The 18,229-nt window shown below is 35.6% G+C and overlaps 1 protein-coding gene across 1 annotated transcript in view; it reads left to right on the forward strand.

Annotated features, from left to right (window-relative positions):
• The window catches only part of LOC123534237 (sodium/glucose cotransporter 4-like), a 140,548-nt gene that overhangs the window by 40,678 nt on the left and 81,641 nt on the right, over positions 1 to 18,229 (forward strand). Inside the window, exons 4-6 of the mRNA XM_045316386.2 lie at positions 1,624 to 1,683; positions 2,193 to 2,297; positions 2,544 to 2,649. Coding sequence (XP_045172321.2) covers positions 1,624 to 1,683; positions 2,193 to 2,297; positions 2,544 to 2,649 — 271 coding nt within the window. The remainder of the gene's footprint in view (positions 1 to 1,623; positions 1,684 to 2,192; positions 2,298 to 2,543; positions 2,650 to 18,229) is intronic.

The following is an 18,229-nucleotide window of genomic DNA, read 5'->3' on the forward strand; positions in this document are numbered from 1 at the left end:
AATCTTTAATTAAAATTTACTTAATATCGGAAAATTCTGTTATGCAACGCTTTCTAATCGTGGGGAGGTTTTTATAATAGCATATGGCCAGCTGAATGACGTATCAGGCTAAAATGTAGTGCTGTAAAATGCGAAGAATTTGCTTGGTTAGAATCGAAATAATAAATATGTTCCAATAATTTTATCAGTTAATAGAATATGGACAGTCGTTCGGATGCGAATATTAAATCACGAGTGCGTAGCACTCGTGATTAACTATTACGCATCCGAACTCCTGCCCAATTTTATTAAGAGGTTAATATATGGCTTGGTTGTGCCTTCTTACCATAATGGCACACCAAGTGTAATAATTGCCCGACGGCCATTATGAAACAAGGTGTGCCATTATGACTAGAAGGCATGTAACAAGCCGTTTAAATTATTGTATTGTATTGTATATATCTTCGCTTCATATTTATCTTGGTATTTTCATTTCAAATACTTTCCAAAAACTTAAAAACATTATTTGTATTTCTTTTTTCATTAACAATACCATCAAAATTTGACAATCGATCTGAAAATGATTCAGTACCCTTTCGCCTGCCATAATGACGTTGCTTCATGACGACAACGTCAGAACGCGCCGACGTTCCGGTTACCAGGGGCCATTATGACTATAGCGCATGAGGCGCACTGCGCCAATATGGATTCGTCAACAAAGGCCGTAATAACCGTTTTAACAGCTTTTTTTGTTACTATTTATAGTAACGTATATAATAATAACTGATAAAATATAGGGACATGTTTATCATTCTTAAATATAATACATTGGGTTGTTTGAAGCTGAAGGTACTTTAAAGACGCGCCACAAAATAACTGTATTCTTTTGTATTTCCATGATGGTAATTATACATGATTTGCATGAAAAATAGAGAAATACAAGTATCTAGTTATAAATTGACAGGGACGTATATAAGGCCAAGAGAATGTGTTAAATATCTGAATATGTTTAAAATTAATGTAGCAGTATGTGTTTAGACCACACTTTGTTTCTACAGTGTAAGATAGTTATTATTCTATGTTTTTAAAAATATGCTGAAAAGACATTAACTGAATAAATTTGCAGATGAAGTTGTGAAAACACATTAGTTCAGGAAGGGCCTAAATTGTCTACCTGTCATCTTGTAGAATAGCTACATTATACCTATAATATCAGAATGATTTACACGAAGTTTATTTGGGCGGAAAAAGTAGGTCATTAGGTTGTAGTGGGTCTTTAAATAAACATTTTTTAAAGCGAAGTATACTCTTATAGGCCAATGTATTTTATGTACCGATGTTTACATATGCCTAACAGTTCATTTCATATATTTTTAGCTTTTATTTCTTTTATATTGATTGAATTGATCTAATGTTTATTACGGTTACAGGAATAGATCTCTGAAACAACTTTTTTGTCAGTAAAAGGCGGTCATTGGTATGGAAAATATTTTAATATTGCATCACAACACATGCTTTCTGCTTGTCACTTTAACGAAAGAGCACGTTTCATCGTCCAATATGTTGTTGTTGTTTTTTTCGAGTGGACATACATGTACTAGCCGTATTGTATGGAACAATGTTAATCACTTAATGGTATTGTAGGGTCTGTATTGTGTGCTGGCATTAGGCTGGTTTTTTGTTCCTGTCTACATAGCAAGCGGGGTAAGCTTTTAATGTTTATTACACAGAGACGTATATTTGTGTGTAAATTACACGTACATGTATCTCTAATGGTTGGATAAATCATTTATTTTCTTTAAGTATTCATTATTTTACTTACGAAGAATACCTGTGCATTTTCTGTTGCAGTGCAAAAATGTTACAGTTATAATCCAAACATTCTATAATGCCTTACTAGAAACTATTATATTGTTTTGTCGGATATAATTCACACACAATTTAGGTAATATGGCGACTTCTAGATTTCCGGGCAACTGTTCAGGTTTATAATACCACTGACTTTCTGTAAGCTAACTAGATGACTCCCTAGAGTTCTACACCCCATACGAGGTTTCGAGGCCACATCGGTGATACGAAAAATTCAAGGCGATTCTCTTAACCACTCGGTCGCGGATAATTTGACAAACTGTCAAATCTTAGCCTTCCAATCTAATTTTCTCTCATTTAATTGTATTGATATTAAACATTTAAACATGACTGTCAATTAACAGGTATTCACAATGCCGGAGTATCTTAAGAAACGATTCGGGGGACAACGTTTGCAAGTGTACATGGCACTATTGTCCTTACTGTTGTATGTCTTTACAAAAATATCGGTAAATATTGTGTTGCTTTTTGTTCAAACATATTTTTATTGCAAAAGTATTTCCCATATATCTATGTCAAACGTGTTTGTATTATATGCACATTAAAATGAAAGATTAAAAGTAACTGCTTCATGTCGCCATTATGTATAAACTTTATAATAATACATGATACTTACATATAATATAAAACAATTATGGAAATATTTTCCTTAAATATGGTAGATATAGTCAAACCTGTTGTCACTGTTTATTCAGGTGGACATTTATGCTGGAGCAATCTTTATTCAACAAACAGTCGGCTGGAACATGTACCTAGGTATTACCGGTATTCTATGCTTGACGGCTCTCTTCACAATATCCGGTAATATGTTCTTTTCTTTCATTTATACTATGAATTATATTTCTACACTAATACTTACTGTGGTGTCAAAATACTTAAGGAATTGTCTTTAACAAAGCGCTTAGTTTGTCAGTTGTTATTGCAGTCATTTTGTCAGGTTTTACATTTTAGTGCCTATCTATGTTATGCATTGTGATTTTTTTTTAAATATCGAGTGCAACAATATGACTTTTTACCTCGTGAAAGGATACTTTTCCACTTGGCTGGCCTGTATTTTCCTACATATTTAATGACCTCTTGCATGTAACAACTAGCCTCCAAGATGGCGCATCGAAGTCCCGTCAAATCTCGCGAGGCGGCTCAGGTTATCTCTCGCTTGAGCCGCACCAAAGCGGAATGCAGTAATTTCATCACATTCCCCAACATCTTATGAAAGAAGCCTTGAACGTGAGGAGTGGTGTCTAAAGAATCCATGATATTTGTATCCTGACGTGTCGTAATACCTCCAAACACTTGCTATATATTAACCTGGTTGTGATCCTGAGTACCTGCATCATCTGCAAGCGGACTATATGCGGATCTTAGATCCCAGTGTCTGGGTCTCTTATCAGTTTACTATACTTTTTTGTAACTCTCTGGCTTGACCTAAAGTAACTCCTTGAATTTGAGATTCCTCTGTGCCCTGGGTTGCATACTAGTTTATTGGATTCTGCAGTTTTCCGATTTAGTGTGAGAACTTAGATTCCTTCGTAGCCTTGGGTTACATACCAGTTAATCGGACTGTATTTCTCCGACAAAAACCGTACATTCGACTGACTTAAGGGTGCGTCACAACAACCTCTCCACCTGCATGTTCTCCATATTATTGCCTAGCATTTCTTATGCTTTTAATGATAGCTTCTACGGAGGATATCCAGGGTTCCAGCATTTCTGCGATGGAAGACTATTCTAGCCGTGAGGCGAAGCAGATGTTCCCAACCAGTAGATAAAGTGTTACTATTAACCATTCTACCTAAGATTTCAACTGTAAACTGTAAAGATCGGTTAAATTGTTCAAATGGTCTGTAAAACTAGTACATTTTGGAACCATCGAACCTTATTCATAGCTTGATCCATGCTGATTGGCTTCTCAGTGGCTACTGCTTAACTAGCCTTCTTGTCATTTAAACCTTTATAAAACCAAACCTGACTATTGCTAACTATTTAGTAAAATGCTCTTGCAAGTCTTTACAAGTTAATCGCCATCATTCTGAGATGACTGCTGAAGACGTGCTTGTGCCGTTCCCTAGCTCCAGATCGGTGTTCAAAATTTTCCATCAGTTTTCTTGCCTTTCTACCAAAACTGCGTGAAATTCTGTGGCTTTATCCACCAAAAACCTACACAGACCATTAAGGCATGCATTAGTCTAACATTGTGCTTTGGCTTTGAATGTAAGCTAGTTTGCTTTGCCGCCATAGTGCAAACCTTTCGGAAGGCTGAAATTTGACGATTTATTTGAGCGTTTGCTCTTTTTCATACTCCACTGAAATTCGATTTTTGGGAAGCGTAGCTTTCCCAAAGTCGCCAACTATGTATACCGATATTGGTGAAATTGTAGTTACAAATGCCGTTACTTCCTTTCCCCAAACATACGCTATAAAAGTAGTTCAGTACTTCTATGAAATTCAAGGGTCTGAGAGTAAACAGATCGATACCGTTAATTTAGCATTTGCAATAAATGTGAACACTTATGATTTGTAAATGAAAAAAAAATGGCAGGGATTATAAGTTCTTGTAAGGAACTTTGTCTACGCGTTGTACTACTTTACGACGTGAATATTTATCACGTGACCAAGACTAAGAACACATGGTTCCGGTTCAGCATTACCTTTCTCCGTCCGTACATGCGCCGTAAAAGTAGTTCAATAATTGATATGAGAGTAAACAGATCGATGCAATTTATTATGGATATGTACTAAAATTTAATGTGAACACTTATCCCTTTTTGGGGTGATTAGCCCCAGAGTGAACAATGCAGTTCAGATTTTCTGAATACCGTATGCCTACAAGCAATAGTAAACAATTCCCCCGAAATGGTCCTAACATTTCTGCAGAACAGTAATAACATGTATGGCATATAAATATGTATAGCTGTCCAAAATAAATAGAATACTATATTTTCTACGTGATTCTGTAAATGATTATGTCATGTAGCTCTCTGTTATCCTTTCATATAACATTAGAAAATATTACATAACGAAGGTGAATTAATTCACCCCATATGAATGAAATATCCGTATGAATGGAACTTTTTCGTCTTTGATAAGGTAAAACTCAATGACAGAATTTCAATATACACAATGTGTAATATGCAGAGATAAATCTAATAAATCATGCGAAATGTAAGACGTATTTAACAAAAATATATACAACACATCGAATTAAAATTTTATCGAAACACTTAGATAATGTTGATGTTGTTTAAATGAAAACAGGATTCCAGCGACCACTTCGTTATAGCTTATGACCTCGGTCTATAAATAGCTCATTATACAAACACTGGTTGCGAGCACAGTTTCATTCATAACAAATGTCGATATGAATTATACTACGCATTACTGATTATATGTTTAATAAAAGTATTACTTTTTCTAGGTATGATTTTTGCATATAATACAATAAATTATGAGGACAAAATATGAATAATGTAAAAGGGAATTAAGTTTTAAAAGTAAATTCTTCCAGATCAGTTGCTATAGTATGTAGGGGAGGTAAGCGCTGCGTGGAATTGCCATAGTTACCCGAGAAGAAACAAATGACCACATGCTACGATTTATATACCGAAACAGCGGACATGTTATATTTTGCTACATATATAATGTTTACATTTACAATAGAATCTAATTATATTATTTGATTTGACGGCAGTTTGTTTGTTTGTGTTTTGTAGTTGTATTATTTTTTTTTTGTTTTTTTTTTTTGGCATTTTTTATACTTAGAAACATTCTCACAAATGCTGAAAGTAATATCGTTATATACTGAATATATCTGTCATATATATTTCGATATTGTAAAAAGTGCCTTGTGTCTAATTTGCTTGCGGGGTGGGGGGGGGATAGATGTTAGCGACTTTTGTTTAAACACCCGGTTTTCAACTGTATTTCAGGTTATATTAAGATTTTGGTCCCGTTATGGTAATGTTTAATAATTGCATTAACTTGAATTTAACATTGTTTCGCACTGTGTTGCATTTTTTAAACAACTTTTACCGTGTCTTTTTTTTTTTTTTTTTTTTATTTTGTATGATTTATGTTATTTCCTCAAGCTCAGACAGAGACAAATTGCAAAGTGGTAACCACTGCGCAAAACAATCGCAGAGAGCTCATTAAACCAAAATGTTTTATAAAAGAAACTTCAAAGTATTGCGTAACAATTACAAAACACAACATAAATCTGTCGATAACATTTTTTTCTGGGGAGCCTCAAGTAAAAGGATTTAATCGGACAGAAATGAAGCTCCAACACTGAAAAAATATGATCTTGCTGTCTGCATTCAAAAATAACCATAGAGCAGAAGTAAAACCTACCTACATTTTTTCCACAGAATAAATGCAAAAAAAACGAACTTTTACCAGATGTTATTCTGTATTTTGAAAGATGTCTAAACCTTTACCCTTATGTATCAGAGGTTAAATTCACTTTAAACAGCAAGAAATGTCTAATCAAATGAAATTTTTCCGCTTTTGTACAACAAATCAATAATAAGTCTTGAAAAAAAAGTTTATCTTACTAGTTAAAAGAAATGTAATGAATAAAAGGTTGGTCCTAGTGGGGTTTGAACTTACGTTCTGCTTAAAAATTAGTTAAAGTAGGTTTATGGTAGGAATTGAAAGGCACACTATTACGGGTTCGTCATAATTTTCCTACCCATCGTATTTTTGAAGGAAAAGGACTAGACCATAATCATTAATAGTCCGGTTGGTAGCGGGGTTCGAGCCAAAAATTTCCCTCAGACCGACAAGAAAATCGACCCAGTACTTCAGCGCTTTGACTTAATAAAAATGTTACTTGTAAATTTTATAAATATAAGATTAACATTGTTATTATGCTTCTTAAGTGTTAATATGTAAATATTTAACAAAAGTAATTATAGTGTACTAGAATGGAATGACACCTTTTATTGTATCTTATAGTTCTATCTTAAGAATGGCTATGTACAATGCTGTACTCTGTCAGAAGGCATTTGCTTAGATGAGACTATAGAAATAAATAAATATAAAATGTAATCACGCGGTCATTTACTCAACATTAGTACAGGTATTATGTACTCACTTGGTCATTTAGTCAACATCGGTACACTCGTGTACCCACTCGGTCACTTAACATCCGTACACTCGTGTACTCACTCGGTCACTTACTCATCATCCATACATGTATTCATGTACCCACTTGGGCACTTACTCAACATCCATACATTTATGTACTCACTCGGTCAGGTACTCAACATTCGTGCATTCATGTACTCACTCAACATCCGCATACTCATGTACTCACTCGGTCACCTACTCAACATATGTACATGAATTCATGTACCCACTCGGTCACTTACCTCAACATCCGTACATTCATGTACTCACTCGGTCAGTTACTCAACATTCATGCATTCATGTACTCACTCGGTCAGGTACTCAACATTCGTGCATTCATGTACTCACTCAACATCCGCACACTCATGTACTCACTCGGTCACCTACTCAACATCTGTACATGTATTCATGTATCCACTCGGTCACTTACCTCAACATCCGTACATTCATGTACTCACTCGGTCAGATACTCAACATTCATGCATTCATGTACTCACTCGGTCAGTTACTCAACATTCATTCATTTATGTACTCACTCAACACCCGTACACTCATGTACTCATTCGGTCACCTACTCAACATCTGTACATATATTTATGTACCCACTCGGTCACTTACCTCAGCATCCGTACATTCATGTACTCACTCTGTCAGTTACTCAACATCCGTGCATTCATGTACTCACTCAACATTCGTAGATGTTACTTGGTCACTGTCAACATTTATGTAGTGTCATACCAGGGATATTTTATTCATAAATGAAATTGAATATAGTACACATGATTTTATATTCTAATCCTTAATATGAATGTGTAAGTTATATGGTATGTTTTTAAATTTGAGTATATATATTGTCTCTTATAGTTCTATTCAGAACGGTCATTTACAATTGTTTTAGTCTGTATGTAATTTTCTATGTTTGTAAATGAATGAGACATAAATAAAATAAAATAAAAATAGTACATTGATTTTTGTCTACGCGTTGAACTTATTTAATTACGCGGTAAATATTTGTCATGTGACCAAGGCGAATATCACGAAAAACTATATTAATCCGCTAGAAATATTTGTCGTCGGTAGCCCCAATCTTTATAACGTGAAAATCACGGAAATATATTTTTTATGAAGTTTTTTTTTGTAAAAAATAGTATTCACTCATAATTTAAAATGCCATTAGGGCCCTTTACTTATATATTACTGATATGATGCTAGTCTTGCCAACCCTCTTGTGATATTTTGTTGATGTGCTGCTATAGTCCGGCCCAATTATTTTCAAGTGCGCACACACTACTTTTAAATGAATCAGTTGGATTTCTTGACATATAGAAAATATTAGCCTTCAATATACTGAATGTTTAATCTCACTTTGTTTTTTGTTAGATTTTTAACAAGAGTGCAAGAATGTCACAATATACGCCCGTCACAGCAAATTTCTTTACTCTAGCACCTGTATTTGCAAATGGAATTTTAACTTTGTGGTTGTTTAGTAATAACTGTAAGTGTTTTGTTTTTCTAAGTCCACAAAAAAACTCCTTACCAGGTAGAGATACCTTAAAATACACCTAAAATTGGAAAGTAACATCTATGTTGTACCACAGAAAAGTGGTCTTGGTTTTTCCCTACGGTCAGTTATAAAAAAGTTACAATATAAGTTATTTATAGTAACAACTAAGGGAAGTTAATCTTAAAAAAAAAAAAAAAAAAAAAAAAAAAAAAAAAAATTGTAAGTCCTCACAAAAATCTTTACCAGGTAGAGACTGGTCAAAATACACCTCAAAATTGGATGTAGCATGCATATTGTACTACAGAAAAGTGGTCTCGATTTTTCCCTATGACTAGTAATAAAAAAGTTACAATATAAGCTATTTATAGTAACAACAAAGGGAAGTAATTCTAAAGAAGGGAACTGCGCATGACACTTCGTCTCATGATGGTGTATAATTGTGTCAAGTTACATCAAAATCTCTCCATGCATGAAGAAGAAATGCTTCGGACAAAGTCATTCTTGTATCTGACCTTTGGCCTCTAAGTGTGACCTTGACCTTAGACCTAGGGACCTGGTTCTTGCGCATGACACTACGTCTCATGGTGGTGAACATTTGTGCCAAGTTATATCAAAATCCCTCTATGCATGAAGAAGACATGCTCCGGACAAGGTTTTCATTCTTGTATCCTTTGACCTCTAAGTGTGACCTTGACCTTAGACCTAGGGACCTGGTTCTTGCGCATGACACTCCGCCTCATGGTGGTGAACATTTGTGCCAAGTTATATCAAAATCCCTCTATACATGAAGAAGAAATGCTCCGGACAAAGTTTAAATTCTTGTATCCTTTGACCTCTAAGTGTGACCTTGACCTTAGACCTAGGGACCTGGTTCTTGCGCATGACACTCCTTCTCATGATGATGAATAAGTGTGCCAACTTTCATCAAAATCCCTCTATGCATGAAGAAGATATGCTCCGGACAAAGTCATTCTTGAATTTGACCTTTGACCTCTAAGTGTGACCTTGACCTTAGACCTAGGGACCTGGTTCTTGCGCATGACACTCCGTCTCATGATGGTGAACAACTGTGCCAAGTTTCATCAAAATCCCTTCATGCATGTAGAAGATATGCTCCGGACAAGGTCTGTGGACGCCGCCCGCCCGCCCGCCAGGGGCGTTTCCATAATACGTCCCGTTTTTCAAACGGGCGTATAAAAATTTGTTACACGTTTTGTAAGATTTAAAAAAAATTGTTACACAGTTTAGATGAATATCTTGATATTTCTCTTGGTTTTCTGCATTGACATCTCACTTTGGAAGATCCTGCCATGACTGTCTGTCGAACCTGCTTTCAGTCTTGTCCGTTTGATTTTCTTAGAACCTTGCCAAAGACATAAACAACCTCTATTGATTTTGGTGTCAAGGTCAAAGCGACCTTTAAAGCCTTAGTCTGCTTTTACTGATGATCAGATTTCATACATACAGATATTGGTTCCCTATTAGATCTAGTAGATCTTGAGTCAAGTCAAAGATTATGATTTGAGTAACCTTTACCAACTTTGGTCTGGATGTGGGTTAGTGAAATATTGCAAAATGATGGAATCTTTTCTTGTCTAGATTCTCTATTAAAATGCATACCGGTTCAGCTACGCTTCCCTACAGTCCTCTCAGGGCATTGATTTTTTACTTTTGGCCACGCACCCCCACTTGTAGATTTTTCTGTTACGTGAATGTATTCAAGCTTGTTTCGCTATCAGTGAATTTGCAATTTTCAGAACTTCCTATAGATTCTCCCATTCTTCCTTTTTAAGTTCTTTGGTGCTTGTTTTCCCATCTGCTGACTCTTTGCCTGCCATGCTGTCAACAATTGGTTTTGTTCTTGATCGTCTTGATCATCACTATCTGAATCATATTCCATGAAGACATCGGTAAAAGTAGTGTTAAGTTTAAAACTAACAAAATTACCGTGTATTCATCAAATTTCTTATAGAGTACCATTTCTAGTAATTCAAGATCCAAGTTGCCCCGATTTTCTCATAGTTAGATGACAAACAAAGCTAACTTGGATTCAATACTCGGTATAAGTTCATGTTGTTGTTTTTTTTTGCAAAATTTACGCGAATAGCTGTACTTCAGTTGAGACGTGAACTTCTATTTCGTCTGATGGTGACATGTTCCAAATAGTTTTAGGAACAAAAGAAACAACACCAGGAAATATGTTTATTTTGAACATACAAATTATAACAAATGATTATTGCAATATTGATACAAGGAAATTCATTGATGCAAGCATCAAAGACGCCGCCAAGTGTTGCGTCTGAAGTACATTTATTGCAATATGAGAAATCACCTAATCATTACTTTATTAGTCTGACTGGCTACAAGTTATCAACATTAGCACATAAAACAATATATGTTATAAACTGTTTAAAACATGAAGAATAAACATGATAGCAAAGTTTTACCATGTAATACAAATCCTCTACCTGCAATGACATTAACATTGCGAGTAGGTGGTCCTTCTACATACAAAATTAAAGTAATTATTTCACTAACTAAGGTCAGCACCTGTGAAAAGTTCTTATATGCAGGAGCGTGTGTATGAAGTTTCACAGAAATGCAGTTTGTTGGGAAATGAGGAAATGTTGAAATTATTTCAAAGTAGTGGTTAACAGAAACCATTATTTTTATTATCATGTAATGTAATGAGTGTTTTCTATTTACTGATGAAGTTTCATGGACCTTAGTCACCTACATTATAGATTTCAGAATGCAGATTATACACAGCATTTTACTGTTTCCGTTACCAAAACAACCAAAAAATTTGTCCAAGAAAAGAATGATATAACATAAATAATCTCTATATTGCCCCTATTCACAAAGCATGAATCTTTCTTATATACTTTTGGAATATCACAGAATTCATTTTTTTTTCGGACGAACGATAAACTTGAAGTCCTCGTTGAACCGTAAGGTTACTAGGAATATGTCAGTGTCTAGATTCAAATCTAATATTACAAAAAATTAAGCAAGCATAATAACCCACTGCCAAAGTGTAGAAAATATTTCAATGAAAATGTTTTCTTTGTCAGGAATGGACAGATACAAAAACTATCTATTAAAGTAAAAAAAGAAAAAAGAAGCAAGTAACAAGATATAATACAACCAGAGCAACCGACTAGTCATATAAGATCAATGAACATATAAATTCAACAAGGAATTCTATTTTAAAGTCACTGATGCTTTGATAAGTTATGGTCCCATGGCTTTTGATATTTCGATCTAACCACATTTAAAGAAGTATTAACTTGTCACTGACAAATTCAGCCAAATGCTCTTTAGCCTATTGCACACCTTAGTTGACAGTGTATATCTGTAAACAATGAGTATATGACACATAAGCAAAAAAAGAAAAAACAAACAAACAAACAAACAAACAAAAAACAAATAGAAATTTGCAAAAGTGTGCGCATTCTAAAATTACATCACTGTACCTATCAACAAAGAAAATAAGACAAAAGGTTAAAAATAAGTTAACAGCGGCACTTCCTTCGTTCATATCAACATATTTATAGAAAATGAGATAGGTAAGTAGGTCATGCTAAGAATAGAAATAGAAAACTTGACTTACAGAGTAACCTCCCTTATCAATAAATCGGATCAACATTTTGACGAAATTGTAAATAAAAAAATATAAGTTCTGCTCTACAAATATGGAGAGGAAAGTCAGATAGTGCATTACATGCATTTTTTTATGTTTTCTTTTTGCCATTTTTTTGTTTATTTACTAAAATCTATTGTGCAATATCGTTGATCCTTTTACAAACTATTCACTGTGTTCAGTTTATCACTCCGAAACTATTCATTACCATCTTTACAGGGTCCGAAATAAAAGTGTATCCCATATACTCGACGCCGCCTTCAGGGCGGCGTCGAATGAAATAAATACAATTTTATCTGAAGCACACCGTTAAACATTTAATAACAGTAGTTTTTTTGTATGTATTCAGTGTCTCGGACTAATGGTCAATAACTTACAATATCTGTAAATATTTCTTTTATTTTAACTGAAATGTTATAAAACACAAGTCTGTTGATAAAATGTTTTATCTTGTAATCAAGCGAAATTGTTAACATTTCTGTATATATTACTATTTATATTAAAGCGAATGTAATATACCGACCGATTAGATTGTGATGTAGTTCAGCTAAGAATCCGTAACATCCCAGGGACTTGGCCTCTGTATGTTACGTTGATGTTCTGGCTCCAACTTAACGAATAAAAAAGTATATTAATTCAAAATCCTGCTTAATCTTAAGTTATTAATATTTATTACAATGTATAATGTTGATTTTTTTCTATAACAATGCATTTAAAGCTAAATGACACTATGGTAAGTGATCTTTGTCTTATTGTTTCAGTCAAGCAAATATGATATTTTTATTTAAGCACGACATAATTAACTTTAGTATTTGCTTAAGTATATTTCTTATTTCTATACTTCGTTTTCTGTAAAATTCAGAATTGTTGTGTTTTGATCTATAAATTAATCATATACGGATCTAATATAGATGAAAAAAAGTCAACATTGAAGACGCATAAAGGGCAAAAACAAGCATTTGAAATAACAGACTAAGCTAAGCAATTACTTAAGTTTTTTCGTGAAATTGCATGGGGACTGGTGATATAGAGATCCGGCTTTGCCTGAACCACTACTAAAATATGGCGCAAGTCTGTATACCGGAGTTGTCTGTTTTTGAATAGGCTCTCCCAATATCCGACCAATGGACTTAACAGATGGCGCTGACCAATCGATGGAGTCTATATATTTTCCGCCTTGTTTGGATTTTTCCCGTCTTCTGTTACACTAACATACATTCGGGATGCAAAATAACCGAAAACAATATACATGTAGTGTACGGCTCCAAGAAAAAAAACAACAGATAGTGCTGCTACAGTCCAAGTTTGATGAAGATCCATAAAACGGTTGACGGGAAGAAGTTTCATATATTTTTTTTTTCCTATTTCTAGCTCTAGTGGTCGATGACCAACCAAGTTTGATGAAGGTCACTCAAGCGGTTTATGAGAAGAAGTCATTAGGAACCAAATGCTCATTTGACCATTTTTTGCAGAGGCTCAATATAATGATGCTGCAAATTGTGGTTCATTAGAACTTATTTTCTATGATATATATTATTAATTTTATTTCGCTGGCATAAAATTTCGCGCAAACGGCAAAAAATCGCACATTTTGAATTTCAGAAAGCAAAAGAAATTGAAGTTGGTCGGTGCCCCTAAAGTGACATGTTACACATTTTTTTTCCACTTAGGTAATGTGAGACATTTTTTATTTCGTTTAAACGAAATCATTTCGTTTTAACGAAATAACTATTTCGTTTAAACGAAATAAATAAACGAAATAACATTTCGTAAAAACGAAATCATTTCGTTTTAACGAATTAGTTATTTCGTTTAAACGAAATCACACAACCGACTATTCTCATTTTAAAATATTTGGGAAGATACTGTATAATAATACTACAGATAAGGTTAGCTGGAGGCCCATCAAACGGTTTCTGAGAAGAAATCGACTTTTTTCTTCTTCTCCTACTTCGTTAGCCCTACATTGTCAGACCAGCAGCCTCGATCAAACTTGTGGTTTGCCGCAGATTCTCAATGCCTCCATACAGTTTCTGGTGGATCGAGATATCTATCGGCCAAGTCGCATTTTGCTCCTAGTCATGCCTTTTACATTTCTGGAGTACATGCTCCGTAGTCTGATCTACAGGTTGGTGACGGTGCCAGTCTGTATTTCTTGTACATGTGAGCATTGAGCTTGTTGTGCCCAGAGCGATGCCTGATCATCATAACTTGTTCCGACCAATCAGTGAGATGAAAAGCATCTTCCTCTATCAATGGTCTCGTTAGTGCCTTGATGATGGTGACTTTCTTCATGTAGCTCACAGGTGTTGAGGGTTTTTCTGACTGAGCTCCTAGCTTAGCCAGTTGGTCTGCCTCTTCGTTGCCTGCAAGTCCACAATGGGATGAAAGTTTCTCCATGAAGGAGATCGGTGTAGACTTTGTAGCACCTTTCGTAATCCGCAATGCTTGGTTTTGAACCTTGTCTAGAGCCTGTTGGTTAGTTTTTGCAGTAGTGGACCAGGCAGTTGAACTATATTCTAAATGGGGTCTCACTGTTCCCTGATATACTGTCTTGAATATGTGCTCATTTGCTCCCCACGTTGTTCCAGCAAGTTTATGCATCATGGCATCATGGCAAGCTTCCTATGGGCTTTTCCTTCTGCTTGACTTATGTGGGGTCTTCAGGTTAGCCGTTTACCAAATTTCACTCCAAGGTATGTTGCCAGCGTAGAGTGCAGTCTTTACTTCGTTCGGTAGTTCAGACACCAGGTCAATGATGAAAAGCAGGAAGAGCGTAGGGGATAGGACTCCGCCTTGCGGGACACCATGACGCAACAGGAACTTCTTACTGCCGGTATGTCCTAAGCTGACTCTTGCTCTCCTGTTGAAGAGATATGACTTAATCCACCTCAGCATGTGACCTCCTACTCCACTCTTCATCAGTTTGACGAGGAGTCCATCAGTCCAGACTTTGTCGAACGCTCGCTGCAGATCAATCCATGCTGTAAGCACGACTTTCTGCTCTTGGAAGGCGTTCTCTATCTCTTGAGGTAGGTAAGTGGTCTGGTCCTCAGTGGAGCGGAATTGTCTGTAGCCAACTTGTTGTGTTGCGAGTAGCTTTTTAGTCTCCATGTTCCACTTCAGATTTGCATTCACAATCCTCTCCATGGTCTTTCCAAAACAGCTGGTTAGGCTGATTGGACGATAGCTTGCAGCCTTCTTTGGACCCCTCCCTTTCTTACGGATGGGGATCATGACTGTCTCTTTCCATATCTGTGGGAGTAGTCCTTGTGTCCTTGTCCAGCTGTAGTTGTGAACTTCCAGGAGTTTGCAAATTGGTGCAGTGCCTAAGTGGGTCAGCATTTCATTTGTGACTCCATCTGGTCCAGGAGACTTCTTTGTCTTCAACTGCCTGAGTAGTGTCTGTATTTTAGCTATAGTGGTCAAGTGGTCAAGTAGAACCATTTTAAAAATAATCCACATGAAAACCTTTCCAGGATCTTACAAATTAAGTTTGGTGTAATTCTGACAAATAGTTTCAGCGGAGATAATCTTTATGTACATTTCGGTCAATGGAAGACCGGACCATCCATCTATACTAACATCCTACACTAAATCAGTTGAGCTAATGAAACCGACGTCGGGTATATGTAATAACGCACTGGATATTCAAACTATAGTGATTGCTGAGATGAGTGTAGAGCGACGTGGCATCGTTCAAGCAATGTGCTGTGCCCTCGTAAACATCGTAAAGCTGATGTCGTGAATTGATAGTAGCGCAATGGATTTTCGACAAATTCTGAGCAGTGAGATGAACGTTGAGGAGAAAAGACGGAGGGTTGTATACATACTACGCTATTCACCGGCATACGGACATACAGACAGAATATCGGGAAATAAAGCATTACTTTGCATAAGAACCAATTAAATTGAAAAATATTTTAGTAATAAAATAGCAGAGCAGAAGCTGAAAACAAAAAAAAGCTGAATGACCTATGCGCAATAACTAAGGCGAACGATATTCACTGATTTTCTAGACAGAGAATGAAGGAGCTTGTAAAACTCATCGGGAGCAACATTGATATTATATTTGATCATGTACATTATTACATGGTGTAATGAACGGGAACATCCAAAGAAGAGAAATGTGTCGAAATACAAGAAGCTGAAAAAGCAGTGGTTGATAGATAACGTTGAAGACTAAAGAAATTTAGTCAGAAAGGAGATGAAAATCATTGTTCTCGATCAATGACATAAAGAAACACGACTTATATTTTTTTGAATTCGCAAATAAGACGTTAAGAGGAACCAACGCAAATGCCTAAAAGGAGACATATCTAGCAAATGGTGTAATGCGGTTATCTCTTACGGTCATTGTTACAAAGTCAACAGACATATAATTCTAAGAAGAATTCAATTCAGTATACTGATTTAAATGAATAGGTCATTAATTTAACAAAAGTCGGATTTTTTTTATTAAGATGTTGTTCATGAATTACTTATCGACTGCAACATGTAATAGCATTTAATTTATATTTGTGGATTTACCATAACGTGAATTACAGCACGAGCTACACGTGTACTGCGATAACGGTCACGCTTCAATTATCACAAAAAGGAAATTAAGGAAAGAATACAAATACATAACTTACACTTCTGTATATTTCTCTGTCAAACACAGACTTGTAGCTCGCACTTGGCAAATCCCTAACATAATCCCTAATCCCTCGATGCATGTTTGTAAAGGACACATTGCCGAAATCACCGCATGAGACAGATTGTGCAAACTATTGAAACTCGACAGCAAACACTGTCGGTGTGTTGGTTCAGGAAAGAGTCATATAAAAGTAAAATTAAACTTCCATCCTCCGGATGAAATGATGTATTCCTAGCTTATAAAAGGAACTGATAATTTATTCAGCTTTCAAGTCCTTGAATCTGTACGTCCGAAACTACATTGAGAATTCAAATATGATGAACACTTCTGTCCATCGTGAAGTGTATTCTTTTCTTCTAGGTTGCTGACCATGAAAAGTGGAGAATCATGTTGTGCTACGTCTCCGTACAAGTTGACATATTCGCTCATCAGATCTTAAAAATGCTAATGTACGCGTAAAATAAAATGACGTTTGTAAAAATAAACAGTTTCAAAACGTATTTCATCCACTGAAAGTTTTATGTTCAAAAGAACATAAAAAAATAATGGAACACCGTACAGCAATAATGTTTTTATTCTTGTCAACAACGGGATAGTCCATAGCCCAGTTCAGAAGTTGATTTCAACCATGATGGAGTTGCTCAAATCCTGATGAGATTTCCAAATCTTAGGGATTAAGTCCCTTATGATATAAAAATGTAAGTGTCGTTGCTGGCTGAGGAATGTAACATTGGCTTTACCACAAGACGTATGTACAATGTACATTATTATGTACATTTGTTTTTATTCGTCATTCCGTTGAAACATACCTTTGGAATTGCTCAAAACTATCTTTTACTAGCATTTTTGAATCTAGCAAGAACTCATACTTGCAAAAGCTGAAAAAAGTAGAAAATGCCTAAGGCTTATGGTTTTAATGATGACGTTGCCGTACAGAAACTCTTCATAAATGGCTTAGTCGCAGGTGCTGGCTTAACATGAATCGCCATTCGGCGGAAGGGTCGGTTTAGAACTGCGCGATGCCGAATTTAGAATGAACCGGCTGGAGGATTTCGTGTTGGATTTCGTGGTCGGTTAGAGGTAACGTTCATCCGCAATCTGTCCATGGTTTCTCAAACACTCGCACGCATTTGACCAAATCAACAAACAGCGTGACATGCATGTCTAGTTCGCCACTCATCTCCTTGAGAAGTTCTAACCGTTGAAGATGTTTGCCATATTTCTCCGTACTTGCAATGTTGATGTATTCGTTTCTCTCGTGAAATGTTTCTCGACTTGTCATTTATTGGTGTATAATGTGATACGCTCATGATCTGCCTTTTTATTTGATTCTGATTCTGATGGAAACCTAAAAAGCGCGTGGGCCAGAACCGGATTTACTATCCTATTTGTATTCTATATCTTATTTGCATTTATTAAATAGTGATTTGTATTTTGTATTGATTATTTGATGAAGTAATCCCTGGAC

This window comes from Mercenaria mercenaria, chromosome 12 (assembly GCF_021730395.1).
Source record: "Mercenaria mercenaria strain notata chromosome 12, MADL_Memer_1, whole genome shotgun sequence".
In the NCBI taxonomy this organism is placed as follows: Eukaryota; Metazoa; Mollusca; class Bivalvia; order Venerida; family Veneridae; genus Mercenaria; species Mercenaria mercenaria.